The 17,798-nt window shown below is 37.8% G+C and overlaps 1 protein-coding gene across 3 annotated transcripts in view; it reads right to left on the bottom strand.

Moving 5' to 3' along the window:
* TMCC1 (transmembrane and coiled-coil domain family 1) overlaps window positions 1-17,798 on the bottom strand; it is a 245,733-nt gene that overhangs the window by 105,680 nt on the left and 122,255 nt on the right. Inside the window, exon 1 of one of the 3 annotated variants that reach the window (XM_058725903.1) lies at window positions 13,767-14,151. The exons of the other annotated variants lie outside the window; for them this stretch is intronic. Coding sequence (XP_058581886.1) covers window positions 13,767-13,805 — 39 coding nt within the window. The 5' untranslated portion in view covers window positions 13,806-14,151. Of the gene's footprint in view, window positions 1-13,766; window positions 14,152-17,798 lie in introns of those variants that run through there. 3 annotated transcript variants of the gene reach the window in all.

Here is a 17,798-nt window from a genome sequence, read left to right as displayed (position 1 = left end):
GCGCGGTCTCTCTCCTTCCCTCAAAATAAACTTAAAAAAATAAAATCAAAGAATTTTAAGAAACACTGAAGTCTTAATATATCTACAAAGTGGGACAACAATATTTGTCCTATCTACTTCATAGGATCAAACTGAGTAAGAGGTATGGATAACTTGGATATTTTAAAAAGATTTCATTTATTAAAAAAATTTTTCTTAATGTTTATTTTTGAGAGAGAGAGAAAAGGGGACAGAGGAGAGTTAGGAGGTTAATGCAATAAACAGATGAGAAAGAGAATGGTAGGAGAGACCAGAAATATGCAAATTGTAGACATATTAAAAAGTGGAGCTAAGAGGATCTGCTGATGCATTAAGAATGAGAATGAGGCATCAAATTAAAGATTTTAGACCTGAAGGATGGAGATGCCAATAAACAAGAAGGAGAAGACCAAGAAACCCAGGGAGGAGAGAGGAAACCAGGAGCTTAGTTTGGGACACAGTAAGTTTGACATACCTATTAGATATCCTAATGGAGATCTGAATACAGAATTCAAGGAAAAGATCAGGACCGGGAATGAACATTTGAGAACTGTCAACATTTAGATGGTATTCAGCACCATTAAACTAAATAAAATCCCCAAGAAAGCAGTAAATTGTACTGAACCTAGGGTACAGCAGTATTAATTAAAATCAGGAAAGGAGAAGCGCCTCAGTGGCTCAATCAGTTAAGCATCTGACTTCAGGTCAGGTCGTGATCTTGCCATTGAGTTCAAGCCTCTCCTAGGGCTTTGTGCTGACAGCTCAGAGCCTGGAACCTGCTTGGAATTCTGTGTCTCCCTGTCTCTCTGCCCCTCCCTGCTCCCACTCTGTCTCTCTGTCTCTTTCAAAATTAAATAAACATTAAAAAAAAAAATCTGAAATCAGGAAAGGAGACTAGGACTGAATGACTAGTGAGGTAGGGGAAAAACCCTGAGTGTGGTATCATGAAAGCCAACAGAAGAAAGTGTTTCACTAAGGATAGAGTCTCAAAGTGCCAAATATTGCTGAAAATCAAGATAATTAAGAATTGATCATTGGATTTAGTAACATAGGAGACCTTGACAAAGCACATACACTGATGAAATTACAACGCCTATATTTTGAAGTCTTCAAAGCTGTAGAATTAGAGTGGTACTGATAGAGGTAATAGTCTCTCTCACTGCTTACTCCTCCTTTGACTCTTATGGGGAACTACTTTTACTGGTATAAAAGGAGTTGGAAAAAAAGGGAGAGGAACATCTCTAGGGAATGTGTGTCATTATCTTTTCTATACTCTTCTGGTGGTTGCTGAGTACCATTTGATTATCATATGAGTTGTGTATGTTATTTCTTTATTTGTTTTGAGGACAAAGGAAGGAAGCAGAAAACAATTCCCACTTATCAGCTAAAGCACTATTCCTAACAACTTTAACGATAAAAGCTAAAAAAATGTTTCAAAATCCCAACTTAGAAACCAGAATGGAAATTCCATTTACACTGTGTCCCTTAAACTATTTTACAGCAGCCTTTTTTGCCCTTGACTTGAGAAATAGGCAAGGTGGTCCTTGAAGCCACTATATTCACAACTGTACAAAGTCAGACACAAATATATTTTATTGTTAATGCAAACTAGGTTTGTCAAACCTAGTTATAGCTCAAATACTGTGTCACTAGTCTCTTCAGATGAATGAAGCATGAATCCTTTTTCTCAGCTTAAACTCTTAAAGGTGTCAGATACCTAACAGTCTCTATATTATCTAAATATCTAAATGTACTTGCTCACTTAATAACAGAGAAAGGGATTCTAAGTAGTGATGTTTATGCAGGATGAAAATGACAAAATCTGTAAGGGAAGAATTTTCTAAATCTCCAAGTCCAAGAAAAATGCAGCCAGATCACAAAAAACTTTCCAAAAGTCAGTACAGCTCTAGCATTTATTTTGTGATAATTCTTTCACACAACATATAGCACTTATTAAAGGTGGTAGGTTATCACCCCTTGACACAGAGCTTTATTTATAAAGAGGAGGTGGGGACAGAATCCTCTATTTTCCAATATGTGCCCAAACAGAAAAAAAGGAAAGCTACTTTCATGGCCCTGACTATTTAAAAGTACCTACAGTTGTAAAATGTGGTCTGGAATATTACCTTATATTTAACAGTTTTAAGTACTATTCCAAACATATTCATATCCATTGTTTATTTGTTCCTAGGAGGTAATAAGAGTAAACATAATGCCATTATAAGATTCAGGAACTAAAGCACAGAGAAATTAAGTGATTTGCCTGAAATCACAAAGTATGGAAGAACTTTGGGTTTCTACTTCTTGGCTCTTTCCATCACATTGAAAAGATGAATTCAGAAAAGTGGATACCTGTAATTAAAGAACCAGAGTAAGGTGCCAATTTATTGCCATTTCTGATTTTTTGACTTGTCTATCTGGGGAAGAAGATAATAGTCACAGATATTCAACAAATATTTATTTGGTATCTACTACACGGCAAGTCTTATCAGACATGAGATTACTCTGCAGCAGAAAGGAGGTTCGATTAGAAGTAGCCATGGGGTGCCTGGGTGGCTCAGTTGGTTAAGCATCTGACTCTTGATATTGGCTCAGGTTGTGATCTTGCAGTTGTGGGATCAAGCCCCATGATGGGCTCCAGGCAGGGCCTGCTTGGGATTCTTTCTCTCTTTCTCTGCCCCTCTCCGACTCACTCTCATGTTCTTGCTCTCAAAATAAATAAATAAACATTAAAAAAAAGAAGAAGAAGAAGAAGAAGAAGAAGAAGAAGAAGAAGACTAGATGGTGATGGGTGGGGATGGTGGCAGTAAAATAGGAAGAGATGGAAGAAAATAGACAAGGAGACTAGTGACTTTTTTTTTTTTTTTACTGTTTTTCATAAATTTGCTCATGAAACAAATATTTATTTAGCACTTATCAGATATCAGATACTATTCTATGTTTCTACACATAGAAGTGAACAAAATAGACAACCATCCTTATCATAAGGTTTATACCAGGGGTGGGGCACATAAAAGAAAAATATACAATGTATCAGATGATACTAAATACAATGGAGGGAAAAAAGAAAAGAAACTGAAGAGATAAGGAGAGTTGGGGAAAAGGTGTGTGTTTGTAAGAAGCAGTTTCACTATTTTAAAGAGAACAGTAAAAACCTTGCTGAAAAGGTGACCTCTGAGCTGTGACCTCAAAGATGTACAAGAGAAATCTATACAGATACATATCTTCCTTGACCTATAATAGAGTTGCATCCCAATAAATCCCATCGTAAGTTGAAAATATTGTTAGGTGGAAAATGGATTTAATACACCTAAATTATCAAACTTCATAGCTTAGCTTAGCCTACCTTAACTGTGCTCTGAATGTTTACATTAGCCTACAGTTGGTCAAAATCATCTAACACCAAGCCTATTTGATAATGAAGTGTTGAAGAGCTCATGTAACTTACTGGATATTGTATTGAAAGTGAAAAACAGAATGGCTTGTATGGGTACAGAATAGTTCTATCAGTTGTTTACCTTTGTGATTGTGTGATTGACTGGGAGCTACCACTGCTGCCACTACCTACCATCACAAGAGAGTGTCATAGTACATATTGCTAGAAAGTGCTTTAAAGATCAAGATTAAAAATTCCAAGTATCACTCATACTGAATGCATATGGCTTTCATACATCATAAAGTTGAAAAATCATAAGCTGAACCACTGTAAGTCAGGGACCACCTGTATTTAGATGAACAGCTTTATAGGTACAAGGAAAAGAAATGCAAAGGAATGGAGGCAGAACTGTGGTACATTTGAAAAATAGCAAAGGGGTGCCTGGGTGGTTCAGTCGGTTAAGCGTCTGACTTTGGCTCAGGTCACAATCTCACGGTTCGTGGGTTCGAGCCCCGTGTTGGGCTCTGTGCTGACAGCTGAGAGCCTGGAGCCTGCTTTGGATTCTGTCTCCCTCTCTCTCTGCCCCTCCCCAGGGCACACTCTGTCTCTCTCTCTCAAAAATAAATAAACATTAAAAAAAAAGTAGCAAAAAAGTAGTGGAGCTAGAGTGATATGTATACAGGAAATTAGTAGTAAGAAATGAAGTAGATGTTAATCTTTATATACAACCTACTATCTCCACTTACTAAGTTCCAAGGTCTAAGTTAGAATATACACAGAATGTACATTATATGCTCTAAAATTTCTTAAAGTCCTAATGGTTGGGGGTTATTGAATATGATGATCAATAACGTCATTTCATAAGACTCAAAATTCAAATAATCATTCACCACTAGCTACTGAGTAGAATGGATCAGATTTCCAACCGTGTCCAAAGAGAATTTGTTGAGATCAAACTTTGTGGCTAGTTTCCTAAGTCTCAACACACATACATACTCTACATCAAAGAAAGAATGGGCAGTTATATTCAGGTGTTGTATCATTTCATTGTATATCTTCAAATGATTAAAAAACAGGGAAAAATATTAGACAACTACATTAAGAGCTTGCAGTTAAAATTCCACACAATAAGCAATAATATTAAATGACCAACATATATCATCTCAAGGATAGTTTTCTAGATTTGCCTCTCTGTTCACTCCACAGAAGTTAAGCCATTTACGCTAGCAATCGCATTACCCTGGTTTAATTTCTCCAGAAGAAATATAAACCAAATCTTAGATTTTGAAAGGATGTTCATATTAGAATTCCCTTAAAGCTGATACTGTATTGAAGCTTCCAGTAAAGACAAAGTGATAAGCTTCTTTTGATAAAACAAATGGAAATTTAATGGAAATATCCTGTGTTACCACAAGGCAAGTTCCATTTGCACAGTCCTCTTTTTTTTTTTTTTTTTTTAACGTTTATTTACTTTTGAGACAGAGAGAGACAGAGCATGAATGGGGGAGGGCCAGAGAGAGAGGGAGACACAGAATCCAAAGCAGGCTCCAGGCTCTGAGCTGTCAGCACAGAGCCCGACGCGGGGCTCGAACTCACGGACCGTGAGATCATGACCTGAGCCGAAGTCGGACGCTTAACCGACTGAGCCACCCAGGCGCCCCTGCACAGTCCTCTTTTTAACTGATGCATTTTGCAATGGGATTCTGTTACAGGTCTGTGTATAGAGCAGAAGTTAAGTTCTAACTAACCCCAGGGTGTCCAAAAGAGCAAATTTTCCTTTTAATTTTCTCATGTAAGCCAAAATGATTAAGAACAAAACTGAATATTTCATATTATTTTTACATGCATCTTGTAAATACATATAACAAAATGTGTTTCCTATCTTTATACAGCATTCCCAAAATATGCTTTCAGAATAGTATGATTAAATTAGCCCAAAGAGGTTCATTTAAAGAATTCTTAAAGGGTTAGGGATTCTATACTACAAACTTATGTGTTACACAGAGAGGTTATCTTCAATTTGCATGGATGGTTAGGAGAAAGCACCAAGCCTAGAAGAATACCATCTTTTAACCATTAACCTTTAAGTTAACTATTAGCAATCGTTTTCATTGAAAAATAATGAGCTTGAAATTCATGTCTACATTTTGAACTTTTAACATATTTGACTAGAGCTATTATTTAAGAAAGTTATGTATGTGACAAATAGTTTTAAAAAGCGAGTCTACCTCCTACTCCCAACCCAAGTGTTCCCAGGCAATCACTGTTATCTATCCAAAAGACATACAAAATTATGTACATACAAAAAGGGAGGTGGGTACGTGTGTGTGTATTTTAAGTCACAGTTTTAAGGAGCAGTCACTTCTTTTCAAAAATACTTATGGAATGGGGTGCCTGCCTGGCTCGGTCAGGGGAGCATGCAACTCTTGATCCCAGGCCCATGAGCTTGAGCACCATGGTGGATACAGAGATACCTTAAACATAAGTAATATAGCTTGAAATCTGGAATTGTGAAGTGTCTATTTTTACTTTTTTTTTTTTCAGGATCACTTTGGCTATTCAAGGACTTTTGTGGTTCCACACAAATTTTAGGACTGCATGTTCTAGCTCTGGGAAAAATGCTGGTAGTGTTTTCATAGGGATTGTATAAAATGTGTAGATTGCTTTGGATACTACAGACATTTTAACAATGTTTGTTCTTCTAACCCACGAGCATGGAATTCTTTTTCCATTTCCTTGTGTACTCTTCAATGTCCTTCATAAGTGTTTTATAGTTTTCACAGGACAGATCATTTACCTCTTCAGTTATATGTCTCTTATTGCTCTTGGTGCGACTGCAAATGGGATCAATTCCTTGATTTCTTTTTCTGCTGCTCATTACTGGTGTAAAGAAACGCCAACAGCAATGTTTATAGCAACATTATCAACAATAGCCAAACTATGGAGAGAGCCCAAATGTCCACTGACTGATGAATGGATAAAGAAGATGTGGGGTGTGTGTGTGTGCGCCTGTGTGCGTGCTGGAATATTACTCAGCCATCAAAAAGAACGAGATCTTGGGGCGCCTGGGTGGCTCAGTCAGTTGAGCATCCGACTTCCGCTCAGGTCATGATCTCACAGCTTGTGAGTTCAAGCCCCGTGTTGGGCTCTGTGCTGATAGCTCGGAGCTTGGAGCCTGCTTCGTATTCTGCGTCTCCCTCTCTCTCTGCCCCTAACCCACTCACATTCTGTCTCTGTCTCTCAAAAATAAACAAACATTTAAAAAATTAAAAAAAAAAAAAAAAAAGAACGAGATCTTGACATTTACAATAACATGGATGGAGCTAGAATGTATTGTGCCAAACAAAGTAAGTCAATCAGAGAAAGACAAATACCATGATTTCACTCATATGTATAATTTAAGACACAAAACAGATGAACATATGGAGGAAGAGAGAAAAGAGGGAAACCAACCACAAGAGACTCTTAATGATAGAGAACAAACTATGAGCTGATGGAGGGAGGTGGTTGGGTGATGGGCTAGATGGGTGGTGAGTACTAAGGAGGGCACTTGTTGTGATGAGCTCTGGATGTTGTATGTAAGTGAGAAATCACTGAATTCTACTCCTGAAAACAGTACTGTACTGTGTGTTAACTAAAATTTAACTTAAATAACAAAACTTAAAAAATACTTATGGAATGACAGAATAATGAAAATACCATCACCTTAAATTCTTAAATTAATACAGTACTTTACAGTTTTCAAAGCACTTTCAAGTATATCAGCTCATTGATCTTCAAAACTAGGAACTCTTGGTAAACATTTCTACCTCAAAGAATCACCTAATTGAGTCATTTACTATATCCATCTTTCTCAGGAAAATAAAACTCAAATCAACACCAAATGATAGTTGTTGTATACTTAAAAAACAAAAAAAGTTGAGGCATCTGGGTGGCTCAGCCAGTTAAGCATACGACTCTTGGTTTCGGCTCAGGCCATGATTTTATGGTTTCATTGAGTTTGAGTCCCGCATCTGGCTCTGTCCTGACAGTGCAAAGCCTGCTTGGGATTCTCTCTCTCTCTCTCTCTCTCTCTCTCTCTCTCTCTGCCCCTCCCCTGCTCACGCTGCCTCTGTCTCTCTCGAAAACAAATAAACTTAACAAAATATATTAAAAAAAAAAGCAACACACTTGCAAGGAGATTAACTCTCTTCTGTCAGTAGCATATTCCACTGTTCCACATCCACAGCCTATAACTTACCATAGTTTTTAAAATTTAAAGAGTTGCCATACATATATTTCTAAATTAGTTTTTCTGTTTTAGCTGATTATTGCCAATATATTTGAATAGGAGAGCCATTCTCTATACCTTACCTATTCCCACTGCAACCACAATATACAGAATTGATCTCACTAAAGATCTCACTTCACTAACAGAAGAGCAGTATCAGTCTTCCTAGTTTGGTTATGTAATGCATCAGAATGATCCTTCAATGCTGATGACACCACTACTTGATTTAAGTCTCCTAAAAGTAGGTTAATAATTCACAGGAAAATATAGCATTTAACTGCTGGCTAATAAAAAATACCAACATTGTATTTCCCAGTATGAAACCAGTTTGAAGTAACAGAGATAAAATTAAATAAAAATGGCCTAAAAAAAAAAAAGAGAGAGATGTTGTGCACATTTCCATGACTTAAAAACATCCATCCAGTACAGACTCCCTTGCCTATGTGTTTGGGGTTTCAAGCTGCATATAGTACCACACTGTACTCATATAGTACTTAACATTAAAAGGGTTCTTTTAAAAGATACTTTTTTTAAAAAACTGGGTAAAATCTGTATAAAATTTACCACGTTAGCCTTCAAAATAGTTTTTAAATGTTTGAGAGAGAGTGCACACAGGCACACAAGTGGGGAAAGGCCAGAGAAAGAGGGGGACACAGAATCTGAAGCAGGCTCCAAGCTGTCAGTGCAGAGCCTGACATGGGGCTCGAACCCGCAAACCATGAGATTATGACCTAAACTGAAGTTGGACACTCAACCAACTGAGCCACCCAGGAGCCCCAGCCTTTAAAATACTTTTACAAGACCCTAATTAAGATGGAAATGAAAGATCGTTCTTCCTTTTGATAAGAATACATTCACAGAGGGGCGCCTGGGTGGCGCAGTCGGTTAAGCGTCCGACTTCAGCCAGGTCACGATCTCACGGTCCGTGAGTTCGAGCCCCGCGTCAGGCTCTGGGCTGATGGCTCGGTGCCTGGAGCCTGTTTCCGATTCTGTGTCTCCCTCTCTCTCTGCCCCTCCCCCGTTCATGCTCTGTCTCTCTCTGTCCCAAAAATAAATAAATAAATAAATAAATAAATAAATAAATAAATAAATAAAGAAAGAAAGAAAGAAAGAAAAAAGAATACATTCACAGAAAAATTATGTTGAGTCATATATATTATCATCAAGTCCTAAACCCAAAAGAAATCAGATAGAAATTCAAAAGAAACTACTTTTGAAAAAGAATGTTTTTATTAAGAATTCAAATTAGCATCAATACCTCCCGAAATCTTCGGTTTCTTACGTGGATACAAAACTGATATCAAGTAATAGAACACTACCAAATGTAGGAAAGAATAACAATTTTAGACAATAATATTTTCAAGTGCTCTGCAAGTCTGGATTAAATAATTTCAACAAATCTATGGGAGAACAGGAGGAAAAAACCCATATTAATCTCTTCACAGGCCAAACCAAGATATAACGATATGATTGTTTATCTTCTAAGTTTTTCACCATATAAGAAATTTTAATATAGAAAGAGAAAGCACTCAAACCAAGTAGGAAAATAAATGTGGTATGAAATGAAAAAAGAATCAAGTCATCATTAATTTGTTGTTATTTTAATTATCTTTGACATGGAAAGTACATCCTGTGTTGCTATACCTGTCCTAAAGAACTTAAGCCTCCCATAAAAATGTGAAAATAAATGTGAACCCCAAACTGAGATAACTATTTACATCCATATCTAGAAATGTAAAGCCCAAGTTATTATCTTAGAACAAAGTGTATAGCATTTATCTTTCATTTTAGAAGGGTCAGGAAACATATGTTCATATTTTCTTATGTATGCATAAACAAATAGGGGAAGGATAAATAAGAAACTGGTTGCCTAGGGTGGCAGGGATGTAAACCATCCGAAAAGACACAGTTGGAAGCAATATTTCACAGGTAAGTTTTAATTTTTGAACTTATGAAAATCACTACCATTCAAAAGTAAAATAAAAGGGGAGCCTGGATGACTCCGTCAGGTGAAGCATCCGACTCCAGCTCAGGCCATAATCTTGTTCGTTAGTTCAAGCCCAGTGTCAGGCTTTGTGATGACAGCTCAGAGCCTGGAGCCTGCTTCAGGTTGTCTCCCTCTCTCTATGCCCCTCCCTCACTTGCACTCTGTCTCTCTCTCAAAAATAAGTGAACATTAAAAACTTTTTTAAAAAAGTAAAATAAAAGGGTGTAAGATTTCACTAGAATAGTCTATCTTAAAACCAATTTTCAAAGCCTCCTCAGCTTTTATCATACCTTCTAAAAAACTGAAGCTTCTGGAAAAAAATAATTTTCTATTACCGATTTAGCACAGAGGCTGATACGGGGCTTGAACTCACTAGCTATGAGGCCATGATCTGAGCCAAGATCAAGAGTCTGATGCTTAACACACTGTGCCATCCAGCTGCCCATCTATTACTGATTTAAAAGATTGGAGAGCGGTGGTTAGAGCCAGAGTGACTTAAGACCTTCTGATTGTATAACTCATAGTATTTCATCTCTTAAACATTATTATAGAAACTCAGAAGTAACTTTTTCTTCTTAATAGAAGTTTTTTAAAAGGCAGTACAGTCTAAAGGTTCACATAAATGCATGCAGTTGAGCTACAAACTATATATAATATGGCTTTATTAAATCAAGTCTTGTTCAAATCAATGTTTTTCTAGCCAAAGGAAAAAACTTCAACTGCAGGAAACACTTACCAAGTTTGATAAATTTAAATCCCATCAGATACTAATTTCAACTGCAGGGGAAAGAGCTGCTCTAAGGAAGTTACCCAAGTTACTAACTATACTGTTTTCTATCACCATATATAAACATATGGAGAAACATCAGTGACCACGACAGTAGACTGACTAAAACACCAGAAGTTTAGGGAGATAGTTGGTAGGTAGATACAGAATCGGTTTGGAATTCGACCTAAATTTGAACCTGACTCCACCTCCTGCTGATCTGGGCAAATGCTTTAGCTTCTCCAAACCGATTTCTTTAATGACAAAATGAAGTTGATACCACCTAACTTGAAGTTTCATTAGGAGAATTACATGGTTAAGTCCACACTGGCAGGTTCCAGACTATTTTGACTAGCTCATGTAGAGGACTTAGGGCAAAAAGAAAAAGCTTTCCTTAGTGAATATTTTTGAAGTCACATGTGAGAAAACTATGCAGAAAGAAAATAATCTAGGGTGCCTGGATAGCTCAGTTAAAGCATCCAAACTTCTGATTTCAGCTCAGGTCACGATCTCATGGTTTGTGAGTTTGAGCCCCAAGTAGGGCTCTGGGCTGACAGTGCTGATGGAGCCTGCTTGGGATTCTGTCTGTCTCTGTCTTTCCGCCCCTCCCCTAATCTTGTTCTCTCAAAATAAACTCAAAAAAATTATTAAAAAAAAAAAAAAGAAAAGAGTCTAAAGGGTAAAGAAAAAACTCTTCTGGGAGTCAGGTAACTGGGATCTAGTCAAAAAGAGTAAGAGAGCATCCTTTTTAAAAATGAAGATTTTTACTTCATCTATATCTTAGTTTACTTCCTCCTTTTACAAATTCAGATGTGAACATCCATTAGCCTAGAGGAATCATCTAGGGAAAATATCCAGTGTAAGTAAATATGGCTGTCAAACTTAAGATAAAAAGAATCTAAATAGGTTTAAAATCACTGCAAATATTTATAAGTACTTTTTTTCAAAAATTTTCCAACAGAATTTATAGAGGATCACATGAGTACTTCTTTTTGTTAAAATAGGAAATTGCTTTTTAAAATATGAGATCATCTTAAGACAACTGTATACCTGTGGAAGATTATTTCTTATTGGCAAAAATACTCATTACTAAAGTTGGAATCATATGAAATTGCCATTATTCAACTGTTTCTGACCTACAACAACCTAATTTCACTTTCAGTGTTCAATGTGCGCCAAAAATACCATACACTGGGTTAAGACAGGTCCTGTGATCACAGGTAACATGTTTAACTGAAAAGACAGAACAGAGGTACAGTGCATTCACTGCAATTAAAAAAAGAACACTATTGGGGCACCTGGGTGGCTTGGTCGGTTAAGCGTCCGACTTTGGCTCAGGTCATGATCTCACGCGTGAGTTCAAGCCCCGCGTCGGGCTCTGTGCTGACAGCTCAGAGCCTGGAGCCTGTTTCGGATTCTGTGTCTCCCACTCTCTCTCTGCCCCTCCCTGTTCATGCTCTGTCTCTCTCTGTCTCAAAAATAAATAAACGTTAAAAAAAAAAAAAAAAAAAGAACACTATTGACCTATTAATTTCTCTTTCGTATATCAGCACCCACGTAGACTGAAACGATTAAGAATATTATTTTTTCATATTCATTATTGGACATATACTATATATTAAAGGCATGTGACAGAAAACAAATTTCCTTAGATTTGATCCTAATCATTTAGTGTAGGGCCTAAAAACCACCTTAAAGTGGAGGAGAGGGGTGTTAAAAAAAAAAAAGGAATTGAAAGAGGTAGTTACCTCTCTGAATGTTTTTTATATAATGTGCCTTTTATTTCTTCATGTTACAGAGAAGATGTGCTCCTAATTCTACCCAAAAAGTGTCTTTTCTATAAATCACAGCCAGGCAAAGCATATATTATATAGTATAGTGTGAGAAGAGTACAGTTCAAAAAGTAATTGGGAGAGAAATATTAGTAGCAAAATACCTAGAATGAATTTATTTTCTAATTAGAAAATTATCACCTGGCTCTGAACTATCTCAGACACTCTTGTGCAGAAAAATCACTGTCCTGAGAACCTACACATCTGTTTTTTAAATGTAGTACAAAATTTGGAAATATATAAACTAAAGGTTGTTCAAAGAGAAACAAAAAGTGATTCTTTTTATTGTTTACAAGAAACCTGGAGGCTTCTTGGCCCACCACCCCCAACACACATACCTAGAAACCTAGAATTAGGGGAAGAGAAGCAAGGGAAATGTATTTTACTACTCATAAAAAGTCCCTTGTTAGGCTTGGCGATCCAAGAAAAGAGATGAAATTTGACATGCGGATGGACCCAAGAGCCTTGCTCATTTTTGCCTGAATGCACACATTCTACACTGAGGTCACCTGTGAGGAACTGAAAGGTTTTCCCTTAAGATAATAACACATTTCAGGATTTCACAATTCTAACCACCAAGAAAGTGAAGAATGTCTACTGATTTACTATTTGTTTAAGCTTCTGTCTGCAGGGAATGATCTGTGACACAATTCAACCACCAAGTGCTACATTTTAAAAACAGACTCAAGAACAGAATGATTTTTGAAATAAAGCTCAACTCTCAGCACACCTCTTTCCAAACTAGATTCTGCACTAGCTAAACAGAGAACTCCATGACTGACTGGTCAAGAGGGGGTTGACCACGGCCAGGGCTGACTCAGAAAATCGGCAGTCCCTCTTCCAAGAGAGCTTTGCCTGTTGTTGTTGTTGTTGTTGTTGTTGTTAGGTTTGTTTTCCTTAGGTTAATAGAACTTTTCCCTCAAAACGGCACAAATGAAACCTGCTTTTCAAGCAGAACTCTGTAAAAATTTGATTTGTGAGCCCACTGGTTACTGCTTTTCACACACTCCTTCATTAAGTATGCGGGTTTCTTAACTGCTCATTTTAGTATTTTCACACAGGTCTTGGCTTCCTGCACTGTTTTATGGAAGTTGTCCTCGTTTTATACTCAATTTCGTACAACCGGACGGATTCCACACACCAATAAGGCTTTCTCGTCTTGGTCAACAAGCTGCTAGATTAATTGCTAATTAAAGATGCACTTTTTTAATCCACTATTCTCTTTCACGCACACCCTCTTGGAAACTGTACCTCAGAAGCAAACTGTAACTTCCTCCAAATTCAGGGAGGACAGCTTTGGTTTTAGGAGAACAAAATCTGGAGTTGCCAGCGCAGTCAGCCTGAAACCTTTGTGTCTGTCAGAGGAAAGAACAAAAGGCAGCGCTTCCTCCCCCTGCCCCTCCTTGGCTCTGGAGGAAGGCAGGCTTGACAGAACAGTTCTAGAGAAAAAGAAAACCACGCCGAACCTAGGGAGAGTTTCCCCTAAACAAACACACAAAGCTACCCAAGCTACCCACCTTGGATAGCTGCCTCCTGAGGCTAAAGCGTTGAACCATGGTCACCCTGAGTAATCTTCAGACAAAGCAATCCACGAAGGGAAGGGTTTGTTTTTTTTAAATAACAGCTTCCTGGAAAACTCGGTGGCGAAACATTCTGAAGACTGTCACAGAAGTCCAAAGATTTTCCCTGGGAGTCTTAGCAAACTTGGAACCACTTCATTGTTCCATCGGGAGATACCGCAAAGCCTACGTCGGAGAGGGAGAGGGCGGGCGGACGGCGGCAGGGAGGGGCGGAATCCTGGAGCTGCTTCGCCCAGTGCCAAGCTCGGCGAGCACACTTCCTGTGAGTCAGCCTGAGGGGTCCAGACACAAGGACCACCCCTTCGCTTCCCACCAAATCCTTAGCCCGGGATGCCGCTGCGGTGCCACCTGAGACTCCGGCGGGGGCGGGGACGGCAAAGGTGGGGGGCGGGACGGGGGGGGGGGGGGGCGTGCGGACCTGATGTTCTGGTCTGTGTGGTGGGGAGGAGTGGCGCGCCGGGGTTGGGAAGCATCTGCCTCAAGCAGAAACCTGGCAACTGCAACAATTCCCCCCACCGTCCAGCCCTCCCGGCGGAGGAGGTCCCCCGCAAAGAGCGACACCCCCTTCTCAACCTCCACCTCAGGTAATCTGCTGGGTGAACCAGTGGGATGAAAGGAGGTGGCAAAAAACCCCGGACTGTAGCAGCGCAGCTCCGGAGACTCCTCCCAGCTGGGCTCGGCAGCTGTCCGGCTTTGTCTTAGGTAATTGGCCGAGCCTTTCCTCTTATTCACGGGGAGGAGTCTCGCCTCGGGAAGGAATGTCAGGTGCAGAAAGGCATACTTCGTGGGTGACTTCAACTTCCTTACCAAGCAAAACAAACGAAGGCTGCCTCCTGAGGTAACTGCATTCTCCCGTAAGAACGATGTAATTTTTTAAAATCTACACACATAACAAAACGAACAGCTCAGAGTGAATAAATGTAGGTAGAGGTATGAAAATGGCAATCCTGAGGGCAGATGCAAAGATAAAAAATATTTTGCTAGCGTTCGCCAGTCTCTTCCTATTTGATTCTGCTTCCAGATAATCAACGTAAGGATAGATTCATTTTCGTGAAAATTTCTGCTCCTCTCTGAATTATTACTCTTGAATGATTTTAAAAATGGACCAGAACAGAACTTGTTGGCATATATTAATTTTCCCTGCTCCAGTGATTCTCAATTCCCTGTAAACGGCATAACACCTTATGCTACATGTAGCCTTTGTTGGAATGAACCTACTATGTGCATGCAGTCCCTGGGTTAGGCATTTCAACTCTTCAGATAAGTAAAGCAGGAATATTCTAAAGCTTCAGTATTATCATGAGGAAACCATATAGTGTTACTACCTTTTTTTTCCCCTTTGGGCAAGAAAAGTAAAAAATGAATTTGAAAAGCCAGATCTTAATACAATGGTTATTCACAACTATGCCCTTGTCATAGACTACCAGTTTCAAATATCACCAAATATAATGTACAATTTTTAAAACTTCACCTCAAATATCACACACACATTTCATAATACCTTAGGAGGAGTAGAAAAGATGTACCGGAGTCAAACAAGTAACAGGATGCCACAACTCCAAAAAAGTCACTGTAACCAAAATGTATACATAAAAATTATATTCCGAAAACCTTAAATGGAAAAGGGTTGAACATATTTAAACTTTTTCTCAAATTCCAAAGCTAGGAAAGCTTTGTGACTGAAAGCAAAGACTCCTTTATATGTAATGCTCAGAGTATGCAACGTAACCTAATATTTAAACTGACTGAAATTTAAGTACAAGTGGAAAGTAGGCTGATAGAAAACCTGAGTTGTGTGTTTTGTTTTGTGTGTTTTTAAATGGTGTGAGTACCAGTACCTCCATTTTTCCCCCCTATACAAAATGAAACTGAGTACTCAAAAAACTCCTGGGAATGCAGGAAGACCTAATGAGATACTGGGGTGGAAATAATGAAGTTCCTTACAGAAAGACATACTGTCTCAAAGATAAACATGAGGTGTTTCTGATATAATCAACCAGAATCCCAGATAATTGCTAGACTGCAAAGAATTGCAAGATTCTTTCTAACCCGCACCTCCAAAAGAAAGGGAAAAAGTAATTAGAGAAAACTGTCAAAAGTCTACGCATCCAGGTACACAAAAAATATCAATCATGAATTGAACAGGATATAAATCCTCAAACTTCCCAGATACACATAAAAAGACTTACAGACTAAAAGAATGGTGTCTTCATTTGACGAGGAACTTATTTTTTGCCTAATAAAATAAAGATAAACCTCTAATTAATTGTTCAAATGCAATAAGACCTGTTAAAAAAACATTTGAGTGTATGAATGCAATCCAGTCCTTAATAAAACAACAAAAAACTGAAAAGATCTTCAATAAACATAACTGTTCGGGGGAAGATCTCTGCATATGATCTATTTTGAGGTGTCTGGCAGCATTTTAGATGAAAATAGCAGACCAACATCAAAGATTATGAAAGAAGAGCTAGAAAGACAAAATGTATGACCTAGAGAAAAAGCAACAGCACTGCAATAATTCTCTTATTACTCCAAGACCTGAATAAACAATGTAATTTTCAGTAAGCTGTGACTGAAAATCGCCATCTCCTATACTCTATGTGGAAACACACACAGGAACTGTCCATGGGGTTCTTAATCAATCTTTTCTGGATCACACACTTTTTGTGGATCTCTTCAAAGCTATGAACTCAGTCACTGGAATGACATACATGAAATTCATGAATGAACAGACACAGTGTTTTTGACACAATTCCAAATGATCCATGGATTCCCCTAAAGCTTGTCCACACATCCATTTTAAGAACTCTTGTTTCCATCATAACTAAAAATGAGATGAACATCAATCACTAAGCAATCCTGTCTTCTACTTTCCACCATAGGTAAGAGTTCTAAGTAGGTTTCAGAAACAGAAAAAAAGTCTGCCTTTGACATGCTGGCCCCAGCTCCCATTCATTACATTTTCCATATGTGTTTGTCAAATAATAATAATCTACTTCCAAAGCCACAAACAGTCTTTATGAAATGGTATTTTATTTTCGTTTTTAGCATCTTCATAGAAAAACCAAGAAAAATATTTTATTCTCCTTGTTTTATGTATCATATATAACCCCACAATTATCTTACTACTACACTTCAACCTGCTGTGTATGTATAAACCTACGTACATATGCTTGTTTTTACCAAACTAGGACTATACTGTTTTCTGATTTGCTTTATCACTAAAAAAAAAATCCAAAACAATCAGCAACCAAAAACATACAAAATACCTTGGATGAATACTTATAAAACTTAAATAATCATCCCAATTTAGTTGGTTTCCATATTCAAAACACTTGCCCCTCCTTTTGCAACTTCATTCTTAAAATTCTAAACCCATTTTTTAAATAAATTGATATTAAAGTTGTATACTACTGAATTCCATGTAATACAAACTACACTTTTGCAGAGAAGTAAACTAAAGTTCAAAGAGGTTTTCAAATTTGACCCTAAAATCAGAGTTGGTATTTGAGTCAGAACTAGAACCCCAATACAAATTTCATTATGTTGCTTTTTTCCATTACATCATGCTTCCTCCTTTTTTTTAATAAACTAAAACACACTAAAAATGAACACTACTTAATATATTCATACGGTACACTTTTTTAGGAAACTGAATAATTATTCTATTTAAAAAGTGTGCACCTTTATACTTTAAGTTAAATGAGTTTCCCTAAAGCCTGGCACAACTTAATATGCTTACAGTTTCTTTCCCTATCTCCTTAGTGTCCATTCTTATAATAGTGTTATATAAAATAAGTTATATTGTTCAAACATAGTGCGCTTTAACCAGCGTCCTGTAATAACCCAGTAGAAGTAACAGTGCCAGCTACCAGTCAATAAAACTAAGCCTAAATTTAAGAGGCGAAATTTCAATATGCAACACCATGTCATTTCAGAAAGCCCCCTTTCGTTCATGCACTAAAC

The sequence above is a fragment of the Neofelis nebulosa genome, chromosome 4, assembly GCF_028018385.1.
Source record: "Neofelis nebulosa isolate mNeoNeb1 chromosome 4, mNeoNeb1.pri, whole genome shotgun sequence".
NCBI classification, from domain to species: Eukaryota; Metazoa; Chordata; class Mammalia; order Carnivora; family Felidae; genus Neofelis; species Neofelis nebulosa.
This window is presented reverse-complemented; position numbering and strand designations above follow the sequence as displayed.